Source organism: Mercenaria mercenaria, unplaced genomic scaffold, assembly GCF_021730395.1.
Source record: "Mercenaria mercenaria strain notata unplaced genomic scaffold, MADL_Memer_1 contig_96, whole genome shotgun sequence".
Taxonomy (NCBI): Eukaryota; Metazoa; Mollusca; class Bivalvia; order Venerida; family Veneridae; genus Mercenaria; species Mercenaria mercenaria.
This window is the reverse complement of record NW_026463879.1, coordinates 35,070-54,577: the sequence shown is the minus strand read 5'-3', so window position 1 is coordinate 54,577 and position 19,508 is coordinate 35,070. Positions and strand designations below refer to the sequence as shown.

General features: G+C 36.4%; 1 protein-coding gene across 1 annotated transcript in view; it reads left to right on the top strand.

Moving 5' to 3' along the window:
* Positions 1 to 473: 473 nt before the first annotated feature.
* The window catches only part of LOC128555032 (phenylalanine--tRNA ligase, mitochondrial-like), a gene marked incomplete at its 5' end in the record, with an annotated part of 37,643 nt that continues 18,608 nt past the window's right edge, over positions 474 to 19,508 (top strand). The window contains one exon of the mRNA XM_053536387.1: positions 474 to 634. Coding sequence (XP_053392362.1) covers positions 474 to 634 — 161 coding nt within the window. The remainder of the gene's footprint in view (positions 635 to 19,508) is intronic.

Genomic DNA, 19,508 nt, shown 5'->3' with positions numbered 1-19,508 from the left:
TCTTTAATTAAAATCAACATATTTTGGTAAATACTTGCATGATTGGTTCCAAATTTTATTTATGTGATCAAGTGGACCAAGACAATCAGAGCAGACAACTCCGGATTGAATTTTTGACAAATAACCTCCCTATATTTTAATTTGAATGGATACTTCTCAGAAACTTCTGACAAGACTGATTTGAAATTTCATCAATGTCATCAGGGTACTCAGCTAGATGATCAAGTTAGAAGCCTCTGGACTGATTTATGTCAGATAACCTCCATTTTTATTCCCAGTCCTGTTGTTTGTATGTATATCATATGATATACTTCCACTGACACAAATATCACTCAGGTTAGCGATATAGGGTCATCTTGGCCCTCTTGTTCCTGAGAAATAGGCTTTTTTAAGCAACTGAATTTTATGCCCACAAATTAAAATGATTTCACAGTTAAATAGTTAGAAGTTTCTGTTTTCTTGTTTGCTTACAGCTGGAGCAGTAGACAAAGTAGGTTGGGCATTTGGTATGGGATTGGAGCGTCTGGCGATGAAGCTGTACAACATTTCTGACATACGTTTATTCTGGAGCAAGGACCCAAGATTCACCAACCAATTCAAGGTGGAAGATCCCAGTACTCAAATTAAATTCAAGGTAGATTTTGACTCAAGAAATTGTCCTTATGGATGGGGGTGGGGGGGATTAAGCTGTGAAAGTTGTATCATAAATTCATAATTGATAGCTGACAAGTGTTAATGAACAGTAATAGTGGTTTTATACACAAAGAAATCCCCCCCACTACCACAATTTTTTTATAGTTGAAATTATGCACCTGGGCCCTTTTAGGTATTTCTGCAGTCAGTCAGAATAGAGTTATGGCTCTTGGTTAAGTAAAAAATATCCATTAAGGGCATATAAGTTTGTGTTGCATATATGTCAAAAAGTATTTGAATTAAAGTGTTATAACATTTGGGGATAGTTACATAGTATGTGAAATTGTGCACCTGGTGTTCTGTGTGGGATTCCACTCAGCCAGACCAGAGTCATTGAAAAATACAAGTAAAGTGCTTTAATGTTTTAGTTGCATATATCTAAAATATTTCATCTAGAGTCATGCAACCATGTGGGAATATCATTCAGCATATGAATTTGTGCACCTGAGTTGGTTTTTGTGATCTTGCAGCGTCCGTCGTCCATCTGTCCGTGCGTCCGTCCATGTGTGCGTAAACTTTTGCTTGTCACCACTCTAGAGGTCACATTTTTCATGGGATCTTTATGAAAATTGGTCAGAATGTTCATCTTGATGATATCTAGGTCAAGTTCGAAACTGGGTCACGTGCGGTCCAAAACTAGGTCAGTAGGTCTAAAAATTGAAAAACCTTGTGACCTCTCTAGAGGCCATATTTTTAGCTCACCTGAGCAATGCTCAGGTGAGTTTTTCTGATCACTCGATGTCCGGCGTCTGTCTGTCTGTCGTCTGTCGTCTGTCTGTCCGTCAACATTTAGCTTGTGTATGCGATAGAGGCTGTATTTTTCAACTGATCTTCATGAAAATAGGTCAGAATGATAACCTTGATGAAATCTAGGCCGAGTTCGAAAATGGGTTATCTGGGGTCAAAAACCAGGTCACTAGGTCAAATCAAAGAAAAACCTTGTGTATGCGATAGAGGCTGTATTTTTCAAAAAATCTTCATGAATTTTGGTCAGAATGATAACCTTGATGAAATCTAGGCCGAGTTTGAAAATGGGTCATCTGGGATTAAAAACTAGGTCACTAGGTCAAATTAAAGAAAAACCTTGTGTATGTGATAGAGGCTGTATTTTTCAATTAATCTTCATGAATTTTGGTCAGAATGATTGCCTTGATAGAATCTAGGTCAAGTTCGAATATGGGTCATCTGAAGTCAAAAAGTAGGTCATTAGGTCAAATAAAAGAAAAACCTTGTGTATGCGATAGAGGCTATATTTTTCAATTGATCTTCATGAAATTCAGTCAGAATGATTGCCTTGATAAAATCTAGGTTGAGTTTGTTTATTGGTCATCTGTATCAAAAACTAGGTCACTAGGTCAAATCAAAGAAAAACCTTGTGTATGCAATAGAGGCTGTATTTTTCAATTGATCTTCATGAAATTTGGTCAGAATGATTGCCTTGATAAATTCTAGGTCAAGTTCGAATATGGTCATCTGGGGTCAAAAACTAGGTCACTAGGTCAAATAAAAAGAAATACTTGTGTTTGCTCCAATTTTAATGATACTTGGTCAGAATATTTTTTTCCATGCAATCACTAGGTCTGTTTTTACACTGTTATGGTGTATTATGGTGTGTTTCTCAGGTGAGCGACCTAGGGCCATCTTGGCCCTCTTGTTCATGGGATCTTCATGAAAGTTAGTCAGAATGTTCATATTGATGATATCTAGGTCAAATTCGAAACTGGGTCACTTGCCATCAAAAACTAGCTCAGTAATAATAAAAAAAAACCTTGTGACCTCTCTAGAGGCCATATTTTTCATGGGATCTGTATGGAAGTTGGTCTGAATGTTCATCTTGATGATATCTAGGTCAGGTTTGAAACTGGGTCATGTGCCTTGAAAAACTAGGTCAGTAGGTCAAATAATAAAAAACCTTGTGACCTCTCTAGAGGCCATATTTTTCATGGGATCTGTATGAAAGTTGGTCTGAATGTTCATCTTGATGATATCTAGGTCAGGTTCGAAACTGGGTCAACTGCGATCAAAACTAGGTCAGTAGGTCTAAAAATAGAAAAACCTTTTGACCTCTTTAGAGGCCATATATTTCAATGGATCGTCATGAAAATTGGTCTGAATCTTCACCTTGATGATATCTAGGTAAAGTTCGAAACTGGGTCACGTGCGGTCAAAAACTAGGTCAGTAGGTATAAAAATAAAATAACGTTGTGACCTCTGTAGAGGCCATATTTTTCATGAGATCTTCATGAAAATTGGTGAGAATGTTCACCTTGATGATTTCTAGGTCAAGTTCAAAACTGGGTCACGTGCCTTCAAAAACTAGGTCATTAGGTCAAATAATAGAAAAACCTTGTTATCTAGAGGCCATATTTTTCAATGGATCTTCATGAAAATTTGTCAGAATTTTTATCTTGATGATATCTAGGTAAATTTAAAACTGGGTCACATGAGCTCAAAAACTAGGTCACTGTGTCAAATAATAGAAAAAACGACATCATACACAGTTCAAAACTGGGTCATGTGGGGACAGGTGAGCGATTCAGGACCATCATGGTCCTCTTGTTTTGGCTAACCTGAGCACGAAGTGCTCATGGTGAGCTATTGTGATCTTGCTGTGTCCATTTACAGATAGTACTTACTTTTTTCAAAACGTAAGTATGAAGTTAAAAAGCTTTGAAATGCAGGCAAATGTCCATATATTTCTCAAAAATACATATACATGTATTTACAATATTTTAACCTGAGCTCTTCTCGGACATGTAGAGCTGAAACATAAAATATTGGATATTTTCTCTTTGGGTGTGTTTCATTTTACATTCAACTGTGATCTGGATTGCTAAACAATGATCCATTATACTGTTCGCTAAAAATATAGGACATCTGGAACAGTCAGATAACCTTCGAATACATGCTGTAACAGATTGCAAATATTTAAGCTCTGTCCGGCACTCGATCCCAGGACCAGATTTTCACATGTAGGGCAGACACTCTACCACTTCTCTATAACAGCAGTATCTATAGCAAGGCAGTGTAAGTGCACCCTTATTCTCTACCCAACTACATTATGTGAACTGGAAAATTTTGTCACAATGTGTTCGGAGTACTCCAGATTATCGGCGTATCGACCTTGACAGTTAACGGCAATTTTCATGTAAAGAAAAAGTATAATTAATTTTGTCAACATTTTAAATCTGTCAAAACTGCCCAAATTTCTCCGACGTGCTTTTCAGAGTATGAACTGACTTAAACTGGTAGTACCAGTGAAATATAAGTTACACCAAATTCTTTTATAATTGCCCCTTTAGCAGCAGGTGAATGGCAAAGACAGCGAGCTTTGTTCAAATTCAAGCAATAGTTTTTCGAGTTTCGAGAGGATTTCAATCAATAGGAAATTACGGTTTCAAACTACATACCTTTCTGTACCATGTGAAGTCATTAGTGTTCGCTGTCAGTCAGTATTATGACTAAGATGGACTGTCATTCAGTCTTTCCAATGATTCTTAACACCAAGCCATTGTTTACTGGTGAACTTGTTAAAACACTATATTTATGAAAATCAAAGTACACAAAGAACTTTTGTACGGTCTCTAGTCCATTGTGCGTGTATGTTCTGTCTGTCCTCAACAATTTCTTTAAACAACATCTCTTTGAATAGCACAGAATTGATTTTAATGGAATTTGGCTTGGATGTTCCTTAAATGGTTTTCTACCAAAGTTTTTCGATGGTTCCGCCTGGTTGCACATAGGGGCCATCAGAGCTAGAAGTAGAAAAATCTTCAAACAACATCTCCTAAATGGCTGATCAGATTTTGAAATAATTGCAAATAATTGGTCCTTTTGTAGCCTTCTACCAAGCATTTTCAAATTATTCTGATTTGTCAAAACATAGTCACCATGGAGCGTGGTCACATTTCCCTATATGTATATTATAGAAACTTGCCCAGTTATAAATAATTTTACACAAATGGTCTTTGTGTGACCCCCTGCCAAGAGTGTTCAGATATTCCAATTCATTTAAAAACATGGCCACCAGAGGGCATAGTCACTTTCCCTATAATTATGTATATAGAGGAAACTTTAAAAATCTTCTTGTGTGAAACTGCTGGCCTGATTTAAAATAGTTTCACACAAATGGTCATTGTGTGATTTTCTACCTAGATTATGAAATTGTTTTGACTCATCAAAAAAATGGCCGCAAGAGGACATGATCACTTTTCCCTATATGCATATACAGTTGAATATCGTTACCTCGATATCGGTTAGCTTGATACTCCAGTTGGTCGGTCCCGACTGTTCTCTATATATTTAATGGTATTTTTTATCATTACCTTGATATTGTTGCGAGCTGGTGGTTCTACTAAATCAGACAGTCAGGCACATTTACTGCCAAATATCAGACAGTCAGACTGACGGACAATGCCAAAACTGGCTAAAACTTTGACAGTGTGTCAAATGAAAAACGGACTCACGGACGGACACAGAACACCACCAATGACTCCACAGCAATGGACGAAGTAAATATAAGGGCTAAACTCTAGAAAATAAGTAAGAGCTGTAACTGTTTATGAAATTTATTAATGGTAAGATACTTTACTAGATCTAGTAAAATACCGAAATTTAACAATGTCGGCAACAAACAACTATTCAAAGCAACAATAGGATTATTCAAATATCAAGTGAGGTGTCGGTGGCTTACTATATGCTAGAATTAAGAATCTTATAAATCACTGGTATTTTTATCTACGAAAAAAAATAAGAAAACTGCAGAAAGTTTCCGAAAACTTACCAAACGAGATTCAGAAAACTATACCTTAAGAATAAGCAAAGTATTTCTATTAATGCTTTAAAATTATTATGTTAAATATAACGTATTATTACCAAATAAGTGCTAAAGTATTTTATAATGGCTTTATAGTGCTGAAATGAATTTCTACAGAAAGCTATGCCCAAGATTTTACTGGCTGCAGAGTGCCGTCAAACAGTAAACACCGCCTTATATACGGGTACTTCAAACAAAATCAGCAGTGTTTGAGATAGTTAAAAAAAATCTAACAAAGGGGCGCAAAAGTATTTCAAACAGTTCCGACACCTCAAACAGCAATAGAAAAGACGTACATGTGCAGGGCTTAATAGCAGTAAAAAGATAATATTTCTGCGAACAGTCGTCATAAAAATATAAAAGTACAATATAAGGAGTGGTAGTTGAATGTGCGCTGAAATATACGAATAAATAATAAAAGTTTTCATCAAACAGTATCGACAGGAACCCCCTACTAGAGAAATGTACTAGATCTAAGAAACTTGATGACATAAATAATAACTACCTGCACGTGTATGACGTCACGCCTAAACAGCATACAAAATGGCGGACGACACAATTAACTGAAGTGATTTAACATGGAAAAAAATTAATAATTAAGACTTAAATTACAGATTTTGTAGTCAGTAAGTGAATCTTTTATAGAAAAATACATAACCCGATGAGTTACCAGATATTTGACACTAAAATATCGCATATATATCGTAAAACACCGGAGAGCACATGTATTTGAAAACAACAGTAGGATTGATTTACCGGCGCACTACAATATTATTAGCACAATATTTTGTTTAGCTTGATGAGATTTTTCAGTCCCGTCAGCATACCTGTTAGTCTGTGTCGAAGTGTCCATAAATAAGAGTTTGTGATTTTTAGCTCGACTATTCGAAGAATAAGTAGAGCTATCCTACTCACCACGGCGTCGGCGTCACACCCTGGTTAAGTTTTTCGTACCAGTCCACATTTTGACAAAGTCTTTTGAGATAAATCTTTGAAACTTTCAGCACTTGTTTACCATCACTATGTCCAGTTATAGGCAAGAGTACATAACTCTATCAAGCATTTTGACTGAATTATGGCCCCTTTTGGCTTAGAAATCTTGGTTAAGTTTTTCGTACCAGTTCATATTTTGACAAAGTCTTTTGAGATAAAGCTTTGAAACTATCAATACTTGTTTACCATCACCATGTCCAGTTGTAGGCAAGAGTACATAACTCCATCAAGCATTTTGGTTGAATTATTGCCCCTTTTTGACTTAGAAATCTTGGTTAAGTTTTTCGTACCAGTCTACATTTTTAGCTCGACTATTCGAAGAATAAGTAGAGCTATCCTACTCACCACGGCGTCGGCGTCACACCCTGGTTAAGTTTTTCGTACCAGTCCACATTTTGACAAAGTCTTTTGAGATAAAGCTTTGAAACTTTCAACACTTGTTTACCATCACCATGTCCAGTTATAGGCAAGAGTACATAACTCTGTCAAGCATTTTGACTGAATTATGGCCCCTTTTGACTTAGAAATCTTGGTTAAGTTTTTCGTACCAGTTCATATTTTGACAAAGTCTTTCGAGATAAAGCGTTGAAACTTTCAACACTTGTTTACCATCACCATGTCCAGTTGTAGGCAAGAGTACATAACTCCATCAAGCAGTTTGGTTGAATTATTGCCCCTTTTTGACTTAGAAATCTTGGTTAAGTTTTTCGTACCAGTCTACATTTTGACAAAGTCTTTTGAGATAAAGCTTTGAAACTTTCAACACTTGTTTACCATCACCATGTCCAGTTGTAGGCAAGAGTACATAACTCCATCAAGCATTTTGGCTGAATTATGGCCCCGTCTGACATAGAAATCTGGGTTAAGTTTTTCGTACCAGTTTATATTTTATGTGAAGTGTTTGACATATGGCTTTGAAACTTTTATATCTTGTTCAGTATTATAGTCTCTATCAATAGGCAAGAGTACATAACTCTGTCATCTTTTTTGGCTGAATTATGGCCCTTTTTGAACTTGGAAATTGGTTCTGTTTTCGTATATGTCCATGTTTTGTCAAGACTATTTGACATATGGCTTTTAAACTTTAAACACTTGTTTATCATTATGATTTCCATCTGTAGGCAAGAGTACATAACTCTGACAACTATTTTGGCTGAATTATGGCCCTTTTTGGATTTTGAAATTTTTGTCAGAACTGTTTGAACTGTGGCTTTGAAACTTTTAACACTAGTATATCAACATGATTTCCATCTGTAGGCAAGTGTACATAACTCTGTCAACTATTCTGACTGAATTATGACCCTTTTTGGACTTGGAAATTAGTTAAATTTTTCATACAAGTCCATATTTTGCCTAACATATAACTTATCATATTTGCCATCATGGTCACACATTGCCGTTTAGTGCAAGACTAATCAAAATCCACAAATACCGGAACACTTTTTGTTTAATCCATTTTTTTCTTTTGTCTGAAAATCTATGGAAATATTTTGACCCCATTCTTCAATCAATTCTTCGAATAGTCGAGCGCGCTGTCATCCGACAGCTCTTGTTATGCCCCCCTTCAAAGAAGGAGGGGTATATTGTTTTGCAGATGTCAGTCGGTCGGAATGTAGACCAGTCCGTTTCCGGATGATAACTCAAGAACTCTTGGGCCTAGGATCATGAAAGTTGATAGGGAGGTTGGTCATCACCAGCAGATGACCCCTATTGATTTTGAGGTCTGTATGTCAAAGGTCAAGGTCACAGTGACCCTGAATAGTAGAGCGGTTTCTGGATGATAACTCAAGAACACTTGGGCCTAGGATCATGACAGTTGATAGGGAGGTTGGTAATGACCAGCAGATGACCCCTATTGATTTTGAGGTCAGTATGTTAAAGGTCAAGGTCACAGTGACCCTGAACAGTAAAACGGTTTCCGGATGATAACTCAAGAACGGCTTAGGCCTAGGGTCACGAAAGTTAATAGGGAGGTTGGTCATGACCGGCAGATGACCCCTATTAATTTTGAGGTCAGTATGTCAAAGGTCAAGATCACAGTGACCAGGAACAGTAAAATGGTTTCCAGGCAATAACTCAAGAATGCTTTGGCCTAGTAATCAGGAAAATTGATAGTTAGGTTGGCCATGACCAGCAGATGACCCCTATTGATTTTGAGGTCATTAGGTCAAAGGTCAAGGTCACATTGGCCAGGAACAGTTAAACGGTTTCTGATCTTCTTGTCCAAAACCATAGGGCCTAGGGCTTTGATATTTGGTATGTAGCAAAATCTAGTGGTCCTCTACCAAGATTGTTCAGATTATTAATTTATAAAAATAAAATTTGACCTTGATTTTGACCTAGTGACCTACTTTCACATTTCTCAAGCTACAGCCTTCAGATTTGAACCACAAGCATAGTTTTGTGTACTGAAATGAACTTTGATCTTGAGATTGACCTAGTGACCTGCTTTCACATTTCTGAAGGTACAGGCTTCAAATTTGGACCACATACACATTGTTCTGTACCGAAATGAAATTTGACCTTGATTTTGACCTTGAGCTAGTCTTGAAATTTGGAACATTCAAAAATGGCTCAGTGGATGGAGCCAAGATCACTCTGTAATCTCTTGTTAGGTGTATAGGTTAAAAGTCATGGTCAAATTAAACCAGAATGATAGAACTTTTGTTTACTGTGAGCATATAATTTCTATTCCTTGTGCAATTACTGAATGCATCAAGGGGGGCATTTTGTGTCCGACGAGCTCTTGTTTTTGCTATATTTTACAAAGTTGTGTTTTTAAGCTCACCTGTCACATAGTGACAAGGTGAGCTTTTGTGATCACCCTTCATCTGTCGTCAGTCCGTCCGTCTGTGCGTCCGTCCGTCCGTCAACAATTTCTTGTCTGCACGATAGTGGTTTCATTTATGATTTTATTTTAACCAAACTTGCATATAACTTGTATCACCATAAGATCTCGGTTCCTTTCTTGAACTGTCCAGATCCCATTATGGGTTCCAGAGTTATGGCCCCTGAAAGAACCAAAATTAGCTATTTTGACCTTGTCTGCACAATAGCAGCTTTATTTATGATTTAATTTTTACCAAACTGGCACACAACTTCTATCACCATAAGATCTTGGTTCATTTCTTGAACTGGCGAGATTCCATTATGGGTTCCAGAGTTATGGCCCCTGAAAGGGCCAGAATTAGCTATTTTGACCTTGTCTGCACAATAGCAGCTTCATTTATGATTTGATTTTAACCAATCTTGCACACAACTTGTATCACCATAAGATCTTGGTTCCTTTCTTGAACTGGCGAGATTCCATTATGGATTCCAGAGTTATGGCCCCTGAAAGGGCCAGAATTAGCTATTTTGACCTTGTCTGCACAATAGCAGCTTCATTTATGATTTGAAGTTAATCAAACTTGCACAAAGCTTGTGTCACCATAAGATCTTGATTCCTTAGTTGAACCGGCCAGATCCCTTAATGGATTCCAGAGTTATGGCCCCTGAAAGGGCCGAAATTAGCTATTTTGACCTTGTCTGCACAATAGCAGCTTCATTTATGATTCGATTTTAACCAAACTTGCTCACAACTTGTATCACCACAAGATCTTGGTTCCTTTCTTGAACTGGCCAGATTTCCTCACGGGTTCAGAGTTATGGCCCCTTAAAGGACCAAAATTGGCTATTTTGGCTTTTGTAGCCATATAGAGACTTCATTTATGGTTTTATTTGATACAAACTTCCAAAATAACTTCAACAACAATAATTCTTGGATTCCATGACAAATCAGATCCAAGCGTAGGTTCAGAGCTATTTTATATCTGATTACCTCCCCTGATTGTAATCAGAATGGATTTATATCAGTAAGTACTTATAGGACTTATTTGAAATTTCATTATTGTCATTAGTTGGACTGAGCCAATCAGGGTAGATAACTATGGACTGATTTTATGTCAAATTTCCTCCCTTATTTCAAATTAAAATGGGTATATCTCCGTAACTAATGAAGATCCTGATCTGGAATTTCATTTACGTCAACAGATTTATTTGGCAGATCCTTCTTTTGTTCACTTACAGTAATTTTTTTAGCTCACCTGTCACATAGTGACAAGGTGAGCTTTTGTGATCAACCTTCGTCCGTCGTCCGTGTGTGCGTCCGTGCGTCCGTCCGTCAACAATTTCTTGTCTGCACGATAGTGGTTTCATTTATGATTTTATTTTAACCAAACTTGCACACAACTTGTATCACTATAAGATCTTGGTTCCTTTCTTGAACTGGCCAGATCCCATTATGGGTTCCAGAGTTATGGCCCCTGAAAGGGCCAAAATCAGCTATTTTGACCTTGTCTGCACAATAGCAGGTTTATTTATGATTTGATTTTTACCAAACTGGCACACAACTTGTATCACCATAAGATCTCAGTTCCTTTCTTGAACTGGCCAGATTCCGTTATGGGTTCCAGAGTTATGGCCCCTGAAAGGGCCAGAATTAGCTATTTTGACCTTGTCTGCACAATAGCAGCTTCATTTATGATTTTATTTTAACCAAACTTGCACACAACTTGTATCGCTATAAGGTCTTGGTTCCTTTCTTGAACTGGCTAGATTCCGTTATGGGTTCCAGAGTTATGGCCCCTGAAAGGGCCAGAATTAGCTATTTTGACCTTTTCTGCACAATAGCAGCTTCATTTATGATTTGAATTTAACCAAACTTGCACAAAACTTGTGTTGCCATAAGATCTCAGTTCCTTTATTGAACCGGCCAGATCCCCTATTGGGTTCCAGAGTTATGGCCCCTGAAAGGACCAAAATTAGCTATTTTGACCTTGTCTGAATAATAGCAACTTCATTTCTGATTTGATTTTAACCAAACTTGCACACAACTTGTATCACCACAAGATCTTGGTTCCTTTCTTGAACTGGCCAGATTCGTTCATGGGTTCCAGAGTTATGGCCCCTTAAAGGTCCAAAATTGGCTATTTTGGCTTTTTGCAGCCATATAGAGACTTCATTTATGGTTTTATTTGATACAGACTTCCAAAATATCTTCAACAACAATAAATCCTGGATTCCATGACAAATCAGATCCAGTCGTAGTTTCCAGAGTTATTTTATATCTGATTACCTCCCCTGATTGTAGACAAAATGGATTTATATCAGTAAGTTCTTATAGGACTTATTTGAAATTTCATTACTGTCATTAGTTGGACTGAGCCAATCAGGGTAGATAACTATGGACTGATTTTATGTCAAATTACCTCCCTTTATTTCAAATTAAAATGGGTATATTTCCGTAACTAATGAAGATACTGATCTGAAATTTCATTTATGTCAACAGATTTATTTGGCAGATCCTTCTTTTGTTCACTTACAATAATTTTCTTTTTGATTACTTCCCTTTTACGTTACTATAAATAGCTTATTTTTAGTAACTTTTTTATTATTGGCTGTAGGGAAAACCCGAGACCACTTTTCTGTGGTACAACATGGATGGTACCTCCAATTTTTAGGTGTATTTTGACATATCTGTACCTTGTAAGAATTTTGTTTTTCTGTTTGGTTAAATTTCTTACTTTGTTGTTCCTGTCCTTTGGACTTAGATATTTTTTCTGAGGACCTTCTTGCCCTCAAGTGCAATGATAACAGGTGAGCGATATAGGGCCATCATGGCCCTCTTGTTTTTTAATTACTTTCCTTTTACGTTACTATAAATAGCTTATATTTAGTAACTTTTTAGCTCACCTGTCACATAGTGACAAGGTGAGCTTTTGTGATCACCCTTTGTCCGTCGTGTGTCAGTCCGTCCATGCGTGCGTCCGTCCGTCAAAAATTTCTTGTCTGCACGATAGTGGTTTCATTTATGATTTTGTTTAAACCAAACTTGCACACAACTTGTATCCCCATAAGATCTCGGTTCCTTTCTTGAACTGGCCAGATCCCATTATGGGTTCCAGAGTTATGGCCCCTGAAAGGGCCAAAATCAGCTATTTTGACCTTGTCTGCACAATAGCAGCTTTATTTATGATTTGATTTTTACCAAACTGGCACACAACTTGTATCACTTGGTTCCTTTCTTGAACTGGCCAGATTCCATTATGGGTTCCAGAGTTATGGGCCCTGAAAGTCCAGAATTAGCTATTTTGACCTTGTCTGCACAATAGCAGCTTCATTTATGATTTGATTTTAACCAAACTTGCACACAACTTGTATCACTAAAAGATCTTGGTTCCTTTCTTGAACTGGCTAGATTCCTTTATGGGTTCCAGAGTTATGGCCCCAGAAAGGGCCAGAATTAGCTATTTTGACCTTGTCTGCACAATAGCAGCTTCATTTATGATTTGAATTTAATCAAACTTGCACAAAACTTGTGTTGCCATAAGATCTCAGTTCCTTTATTGAACCGGCCAGATCCCTTAATGGGTTCCAGAGTTATGGCCCCTGAAAGGGCCAGAATAAGCTATTTTGACCTTGTCTGCACAATAGCAACTTCATTTATGATTTGATTTTAACCAAACTTGCACACAACTTGTATCACCACAAGATCTTGGTTCCTTTCTTGAATTGTCCAGATTCCATCATGGGTTGCAGAGTTATGGCCCCTGAAAGGTCAAAAATTGGCTATTTTGGCTTTTGCAGCCATATAGAGACTTCATTTATGTTTTTTTTTATACAAACTTCCAAAATATCTTCAACAACAATAAATCTTGGATTCCATGACAAATCAGATCCAATCGTAGGTTCCAGAGTTATTTTATATCTGATTATCTCCCCTGATTGTTGTCAAAATGGATTTATATCAGTAAGTACTTATAGGACTTATTTGAAATTTCATTATTGTCATTAGTTGGACTGAGCCAATCAGGGTAGATAACTATGGACTGATTTTATGTCAAATTACCTCCCTTTATTTCAAATTAAAATGGGTATATCTCTGTAACTAATGAAGATACTGATCTAAAATTTCATTTATGTCAACAGATTTATTTGGCAGATCCTTCTTTTGTTCACTTACAACGATTTTCTTTTTAATTACTTCCCTTTTACGTTACTATAAATAGCTTATTTTAGTAACTTTTTTATTATTGGCCGTAGGGAAAACCCGAGACCACTTTTCTGTGGTACAACATGGATGGTACCTCCAATTTTTAGGTGTATTTTGACATATCTGTACCTTGTAAGAATTTTTTTTTTCTTTTTGGTTAAATTTCTTTCCTTTGTTGTTCCTGGCCTTTGGACTTAGATATTTTTTCTGAGGACCTTCTTGTCCTCAAGTGCAATGATAACAGGTGAGCGATATAGGGCCATCATGGCCCTCTTGTTTATTATTGGCTGTAGGGAAAAACCGAGACCACTTTTCTGTGGTACAACATGGATGGTACCTCCAATTTTTAGGTGTATTTTGACATATCTGTACCTTGTAAGAATTTTTTTTTCATTTTGGTTAAATTTTTTCCCTTTGTTGTTACTGTCCTTTGGACTTAGATATCTTTTCTGAGGACCTTCTTGTCCTCAAGTGCAGTGATAACAGGTGAGCGATATAGGGCCATCATGGCCCTCTTGTTTGAAAGTTTAAACACCCAACCCCTCAAAATCCATTGGTAACATCCAACCCCTCAAAATCCATTGGTAACATTGGTATCATCATTATTTTGGCGGCCATCTTGATTTCAAAATGGCTGCCTCCAATTACGTTATTTTCCACTTTCTTACCAATTAAATTTCTCTAAAATGTACAATATGCACTTTGTATGTTACGTAAATGCTAGAGTGTATTAAACAAGTTTAAATGGAACATTAAATTCTATCTTGTGCTTTTAAAGTGTAGTAACTTGTGCTTAAAGGGAGATAATTTGTTGTAATGTTTTAAATTTAGTTTAATTTGCAATATCTTAGGCCTTCCTTTACCATTCAGAGCTGAAAAATTGTCATATTCCTGTATTGTTTTGGTAGGACGAAACAAAACTTCATGGCCCATTTCTTGAAGACACTCTTTATTTGTACATAATTATATATGTTTAAAGTTTGCATCACATTGACACAGTGCAGGATAAATGGAAACTTTCTATCTGTACATGTGTTCTTCTGGGCATTATTTCGGGCATATGTGGGCACCTGGTTGAACCTCTGTCCTTCCGCAAGCTGGCTGGATGACTCACATAATGACTAAAGCAGGGCTTGAACCCTCAGAGACAATGGTCTAGGATTTGATATAGACATCCTTCATTACTTGGCTACGGAGGTACCTTGCTAACTGTACTAGATGACAAGTTAGATTGTCAAAAATAAAACATTACTGAATAGAATATTTACATTTCTGTGCAATGTGATGTGTTATTCAATTAGTTAATTATGTCTCCCACCACACAGTGGTGCAGGAGACATATTGATTTACTCCAGTCTGTGTGTGTGTGTGTGTGTGTGTGTCACAAAGCTTGTCCGCACTCTAAGTCGAACATTTCTCATCCGATTTTCACCAAACTTGAACAAAATGTGTTTGACCATAAGGCCTCGGCCAAGTTCGATAACTAGCCAAATCGGTCCAGGCGTCTTGGAGTTATGGCCCTTGAAATACCAAAAATCGGTCTTTTTACTCTTGTCCGCACTCTAATTTGAATATTTCTCATCCAGTCTTCACCAAACTTAAACAAAATGTGTTTGACCATGAGACCTCGGCCAAGTTCGATAACTAGCCAAATCGGTTTAGGCATTTTGGAGTTGCGGCCTTTGAATTATCGAAAAATTGGCCGTTTTTACTCATGTCCGCACTCTTAATCAAACATTTCTCATCCGATCTTCACCAAACTTGAACAAAATGTGTTTGACTATGAGACCTCTGCCAAGTTCGATAACTAGCCAAATCGGTCCAGGCATTTTGGAGTTACGGCCCTTGAATTATCGAAAAATCGGCCTTTTTACTCTTGTCCACACTCCAAGTCGAACATTTTTCATCCGATCTTCACCAAACTTGAACAAAATGTGTTTGACCATGAGACCTCGGCCAAGTTCGATAACTAGCCAAATCGGTCCAGGCATTTTAGAGTTACGGCCCTTGAATTACCGAAAAAATCCGTCTGTTTACTCTTGTCTGCTCTCTAAGTCGAACATTTCTCATCCAATCTTCACCAAACTTGAACAAAATGTGTTTGGCCATAAGACCTTACCCAAGTTCGATAACTAGCCAAATCCGCCCAGGCACTTTTGATTTATGGCCCTTGAATTACTGATTGCATCCACTCATCCAGACCATCTAATTGGATCCACTTGTCTAAAACATCTAGAGAAATGTAACATTTTTCATAGGGGCAGTTGTGGGAGACATGCGCTTTTCTCAAAAGCATATCTAGTTATGATATTTTTTTTTTAAACAAATAAGGTTCTACATATTAAGTAGAAAGACATTTCCCTTGCTTTTCTTCCATTAATGGTTTCCAGTTTTTAATACATGTAGTAAATTATTTACATATAACTGGGTATTCAGTTTGAATATCAGTAACATCCTTTTAAAATGTAGAAGAAGTTCAACTTTAACTGGAGCAAAATGAATGAAATATGATTACAAAAGAGGACCAATGGCGTTGACTTTGGGAGAATAAGAGTGAAGTACCAATGTTAAACTTGGTGGTGCTCAGATAGAGTCATTTTAACTAGAAATGACAATATTTATACACTAATATACCTATAATATACTTTAATATGGGAAACCATAGGTTACCTGTCGAAGTAGGGAGGTGGACCCAGTCATTTGTTCCTCTTGAGAACAGAAAATGCAGGTTGTGCCCCCTTAACGACATAGGCGACGAGTACCACTATATGCTAGTCTGCCCCTTTTTCTCCCAATTCAGGAAGGTTTATATACCAAGACGTTTTTATTCAAGGCCAAATACACTATTATTTAAAGAATTGTTAAATGTGGACTCGATTAAAATCCTAAAACATATTGCTAGGTTTGTTAAAATCATACTTAACCACTTCAGACGAAACTAACAATATGTCGTTAACATACAAAAGATATAAAGAAAAAGTTGCAAAATAAGCCCGTCAAACCGACAAGATATGTTACCCTAATGCTATTTTTCCATTCATTAAATTTCCAGCAGAATGACTCCAACGGTCAGTTTTCCCACGCTACTTACTAATTATAGAATAATTATAGGAAATTAAGTGACTCTTTATTGTTAACCTGATAACCTGATAAGTTAACTCATATGTAACTTTGTTGATTTTATAGCACAAGTTCACTATATTTTTACCATTTTTGCTACATCGCGATTTTGTAAACATTTATAAGATTTCTCACTTAAATATATGGAAGTATAACACTGTCCCCCATGTAGATTACCAGATGATTGTATTTACTTGATCTTTTTCTGTCATGTTGTTCCTTAGTATATGAGCCTGACAGTAATAAACGTAAATGTTGTTGATGTTGTTGTTACATATTTTCATTGTAGTAAAACTTTTCCTAATCTCAGGAATTTCACAGAATACTAAAGACACCTTTTAGATGTGGTTGCTTACCATTTCTTGATACCACAATTTAAGTGGTCAAGGAAGTGAAGGCACTTCAGTTTTGTTCTGCGGCTTTTTCTTTTGTATTTTCAACTCTAGTCTGATCAAATAGTCGACATTTCAAGAAATAGTTAAATCAAACTCGTAAAAACAATATAGAAAGTAGATTTGAAGAGTAATTCCTCAACAAGCTTACTAAGGTCTAACTGTGTTATTGCCGTATCTATGGTTGGCAAGCCATTAAGCTTGCTTTGTCGAACAAATGTTTACATGTATTTGATTAAGAGATAGCACTCAAAAATGCAATTTTTCTTAAAAAAAGTTATAATAAGGCCTTGTTAAGGACTCATTCATTGGGTGATTGTAATACTTAAGTTCCCTTTTTGCAACTGTTAATACTCAGTTGTCTGAAGATATTGGATTAAATAAGACTGAACTCAACAGATCCCTTTAGAACACATATCAAATGTTTCTGTGTGTGAAAAATCATTTTGTAGATACACTGCATGTATTTATTCACATTTTGACTGATATCTTCCATAGCATAACAATGGATTTCTAATTCATATGATGTCTGGGACTATAATAGTTACAGTTAATTTGGAAGAGTTATCAAATACAGCGAGTGTGTGAGGGAAAGAGGTGTGATGGAATTCATCATATTTCATACAGATATCTTTATCCAAATTTAGATGCACAAATGTTACACCAGCAAGTTCATATGCTGAAATTTGGCTGTTAACAATGCTTGTTCATGTTGTATGTGTAGAGCTAATGCTAATTCATGTTGCCTTCTACAACAGTAACCCAGTTTATGACACTATCATATTTTACTTGTAGCAGGCTTCCTGTATTAGATTTTGGAAAAGCTGAACTCTTACATGTAAAGAGTGTTCTAGTTACAATGATGATGTTTAAATGAAAAGAAAATCAGATAACAACTCTAATTTCATCACCATTATCCATATGTGTGCTTTCTTACACTATAATAGGTATTCATTGCAGCAGGGACTTTCTTCTAAAGCCTGTCAATCACGATTTATAAATACAATGTCTTTAAATCATTGATACTATGTTTAAGATGAATGTCTTAAGTATGTACTTGAAAAAAATATACTATTTCTTTTAAAGAATGTCCACATTTTACCATTCAAAATTAGATGTATAAAAAATACCGTGTTCACACTAGCAGATCGGTTTTATTTTTATCAGGCACTAATTGGCTATAATTGGTATTTGACATTTAAAACTCATCAAAATATAATCTAATTTGCGTCCACACTAGGCAAAGAAATGTGGTTTAAATATATACATGCAGTGTTGGAAGTTAACAAGCAAAAAAGGTAACAAAGAAGGAGGCTAACAGAAACAAGAAGGAGTCATCAATGTTTAACCCTTTCCCACATCGATACGTTTATCACCGTATCTATCCAGCATTCCCACTGACTTTTTGAAAAGCGGGTACATGTACCCACATACTTTAGAAAATGTGGGTACATGATAAAAAAGTTGGGTACAAACCATGCAAATTGAAAAAAATGTTCCAACTGAAACAAAATTATAAAGAAGTATATGGGAAGTGACACTTTTATTCAGCCTGTATTAATGAGTGGTTTGTTTTACACATGCACCACAGGGATACAGCTAAAAGTCACTTCTCCTTATAGAAAAGTGGAGAGACTTCTAGTTGAAAAATAGAAATTTATGAACATCATTTTTAACTCAGTATACCCCCCCTCCCCACCCCACACACACCAAGCAAGCTTGTGAAGCAATTTGAAAAGATGGCTATAATTTTCTTGTTTCAATATGGATAAAAACTATTGATGTGACCATTCTTAGATACATCATTTTCCATGCAAAGAGTTTTTCTTTATTCCATAATCCTGAGAAAAAAAAACGTTTTCAAAAATTCAAGCAGACGCTGATAAGTATAACCCGCCGAGTTTTTATATCATTTTTTTGCTGCTATATCTTGCTGCAACATTATAGCAACCAAAAAAATGTTATAAAATAAAAACTCGGCGGGTAATATTTATTTAGCATGAACAGTATCGGACTCGAATAAAAATGAAAAATTGCCCGATGAAAGTCAGTCCGCAACCGGTCATTTTGTAAATATTAATAAACAAGCAGCTTACGAGTCTTTCTTTTACAATGGAGACCAAATAATTGTGTAGTGGATGCCAGCTGACCGCTTAATTATTCAACAACTTGTTGAAAACAACGTCCAAATAGTTGTTTTTGCACTCACACATGTTGACAATTATCGGAAAGTGTCAAAGATGTAACTACGTTGTTGATTGGCTGAATACTGTCACGTCTAGTTTTACAAATTATTTGATTCGCTGTCACAGTTCTCGCGAAAATCTCACCAAGTACCTGAGTAGGCGGAGCTTAAATTATGCCATCGGCATGTAAATTAAACTCGTCTTGACATGTAGCAAATTGTCAACAGTGTGTATTGCGGTAATTTGCGTGTACGGATCAAAAATAATGTCTGGTT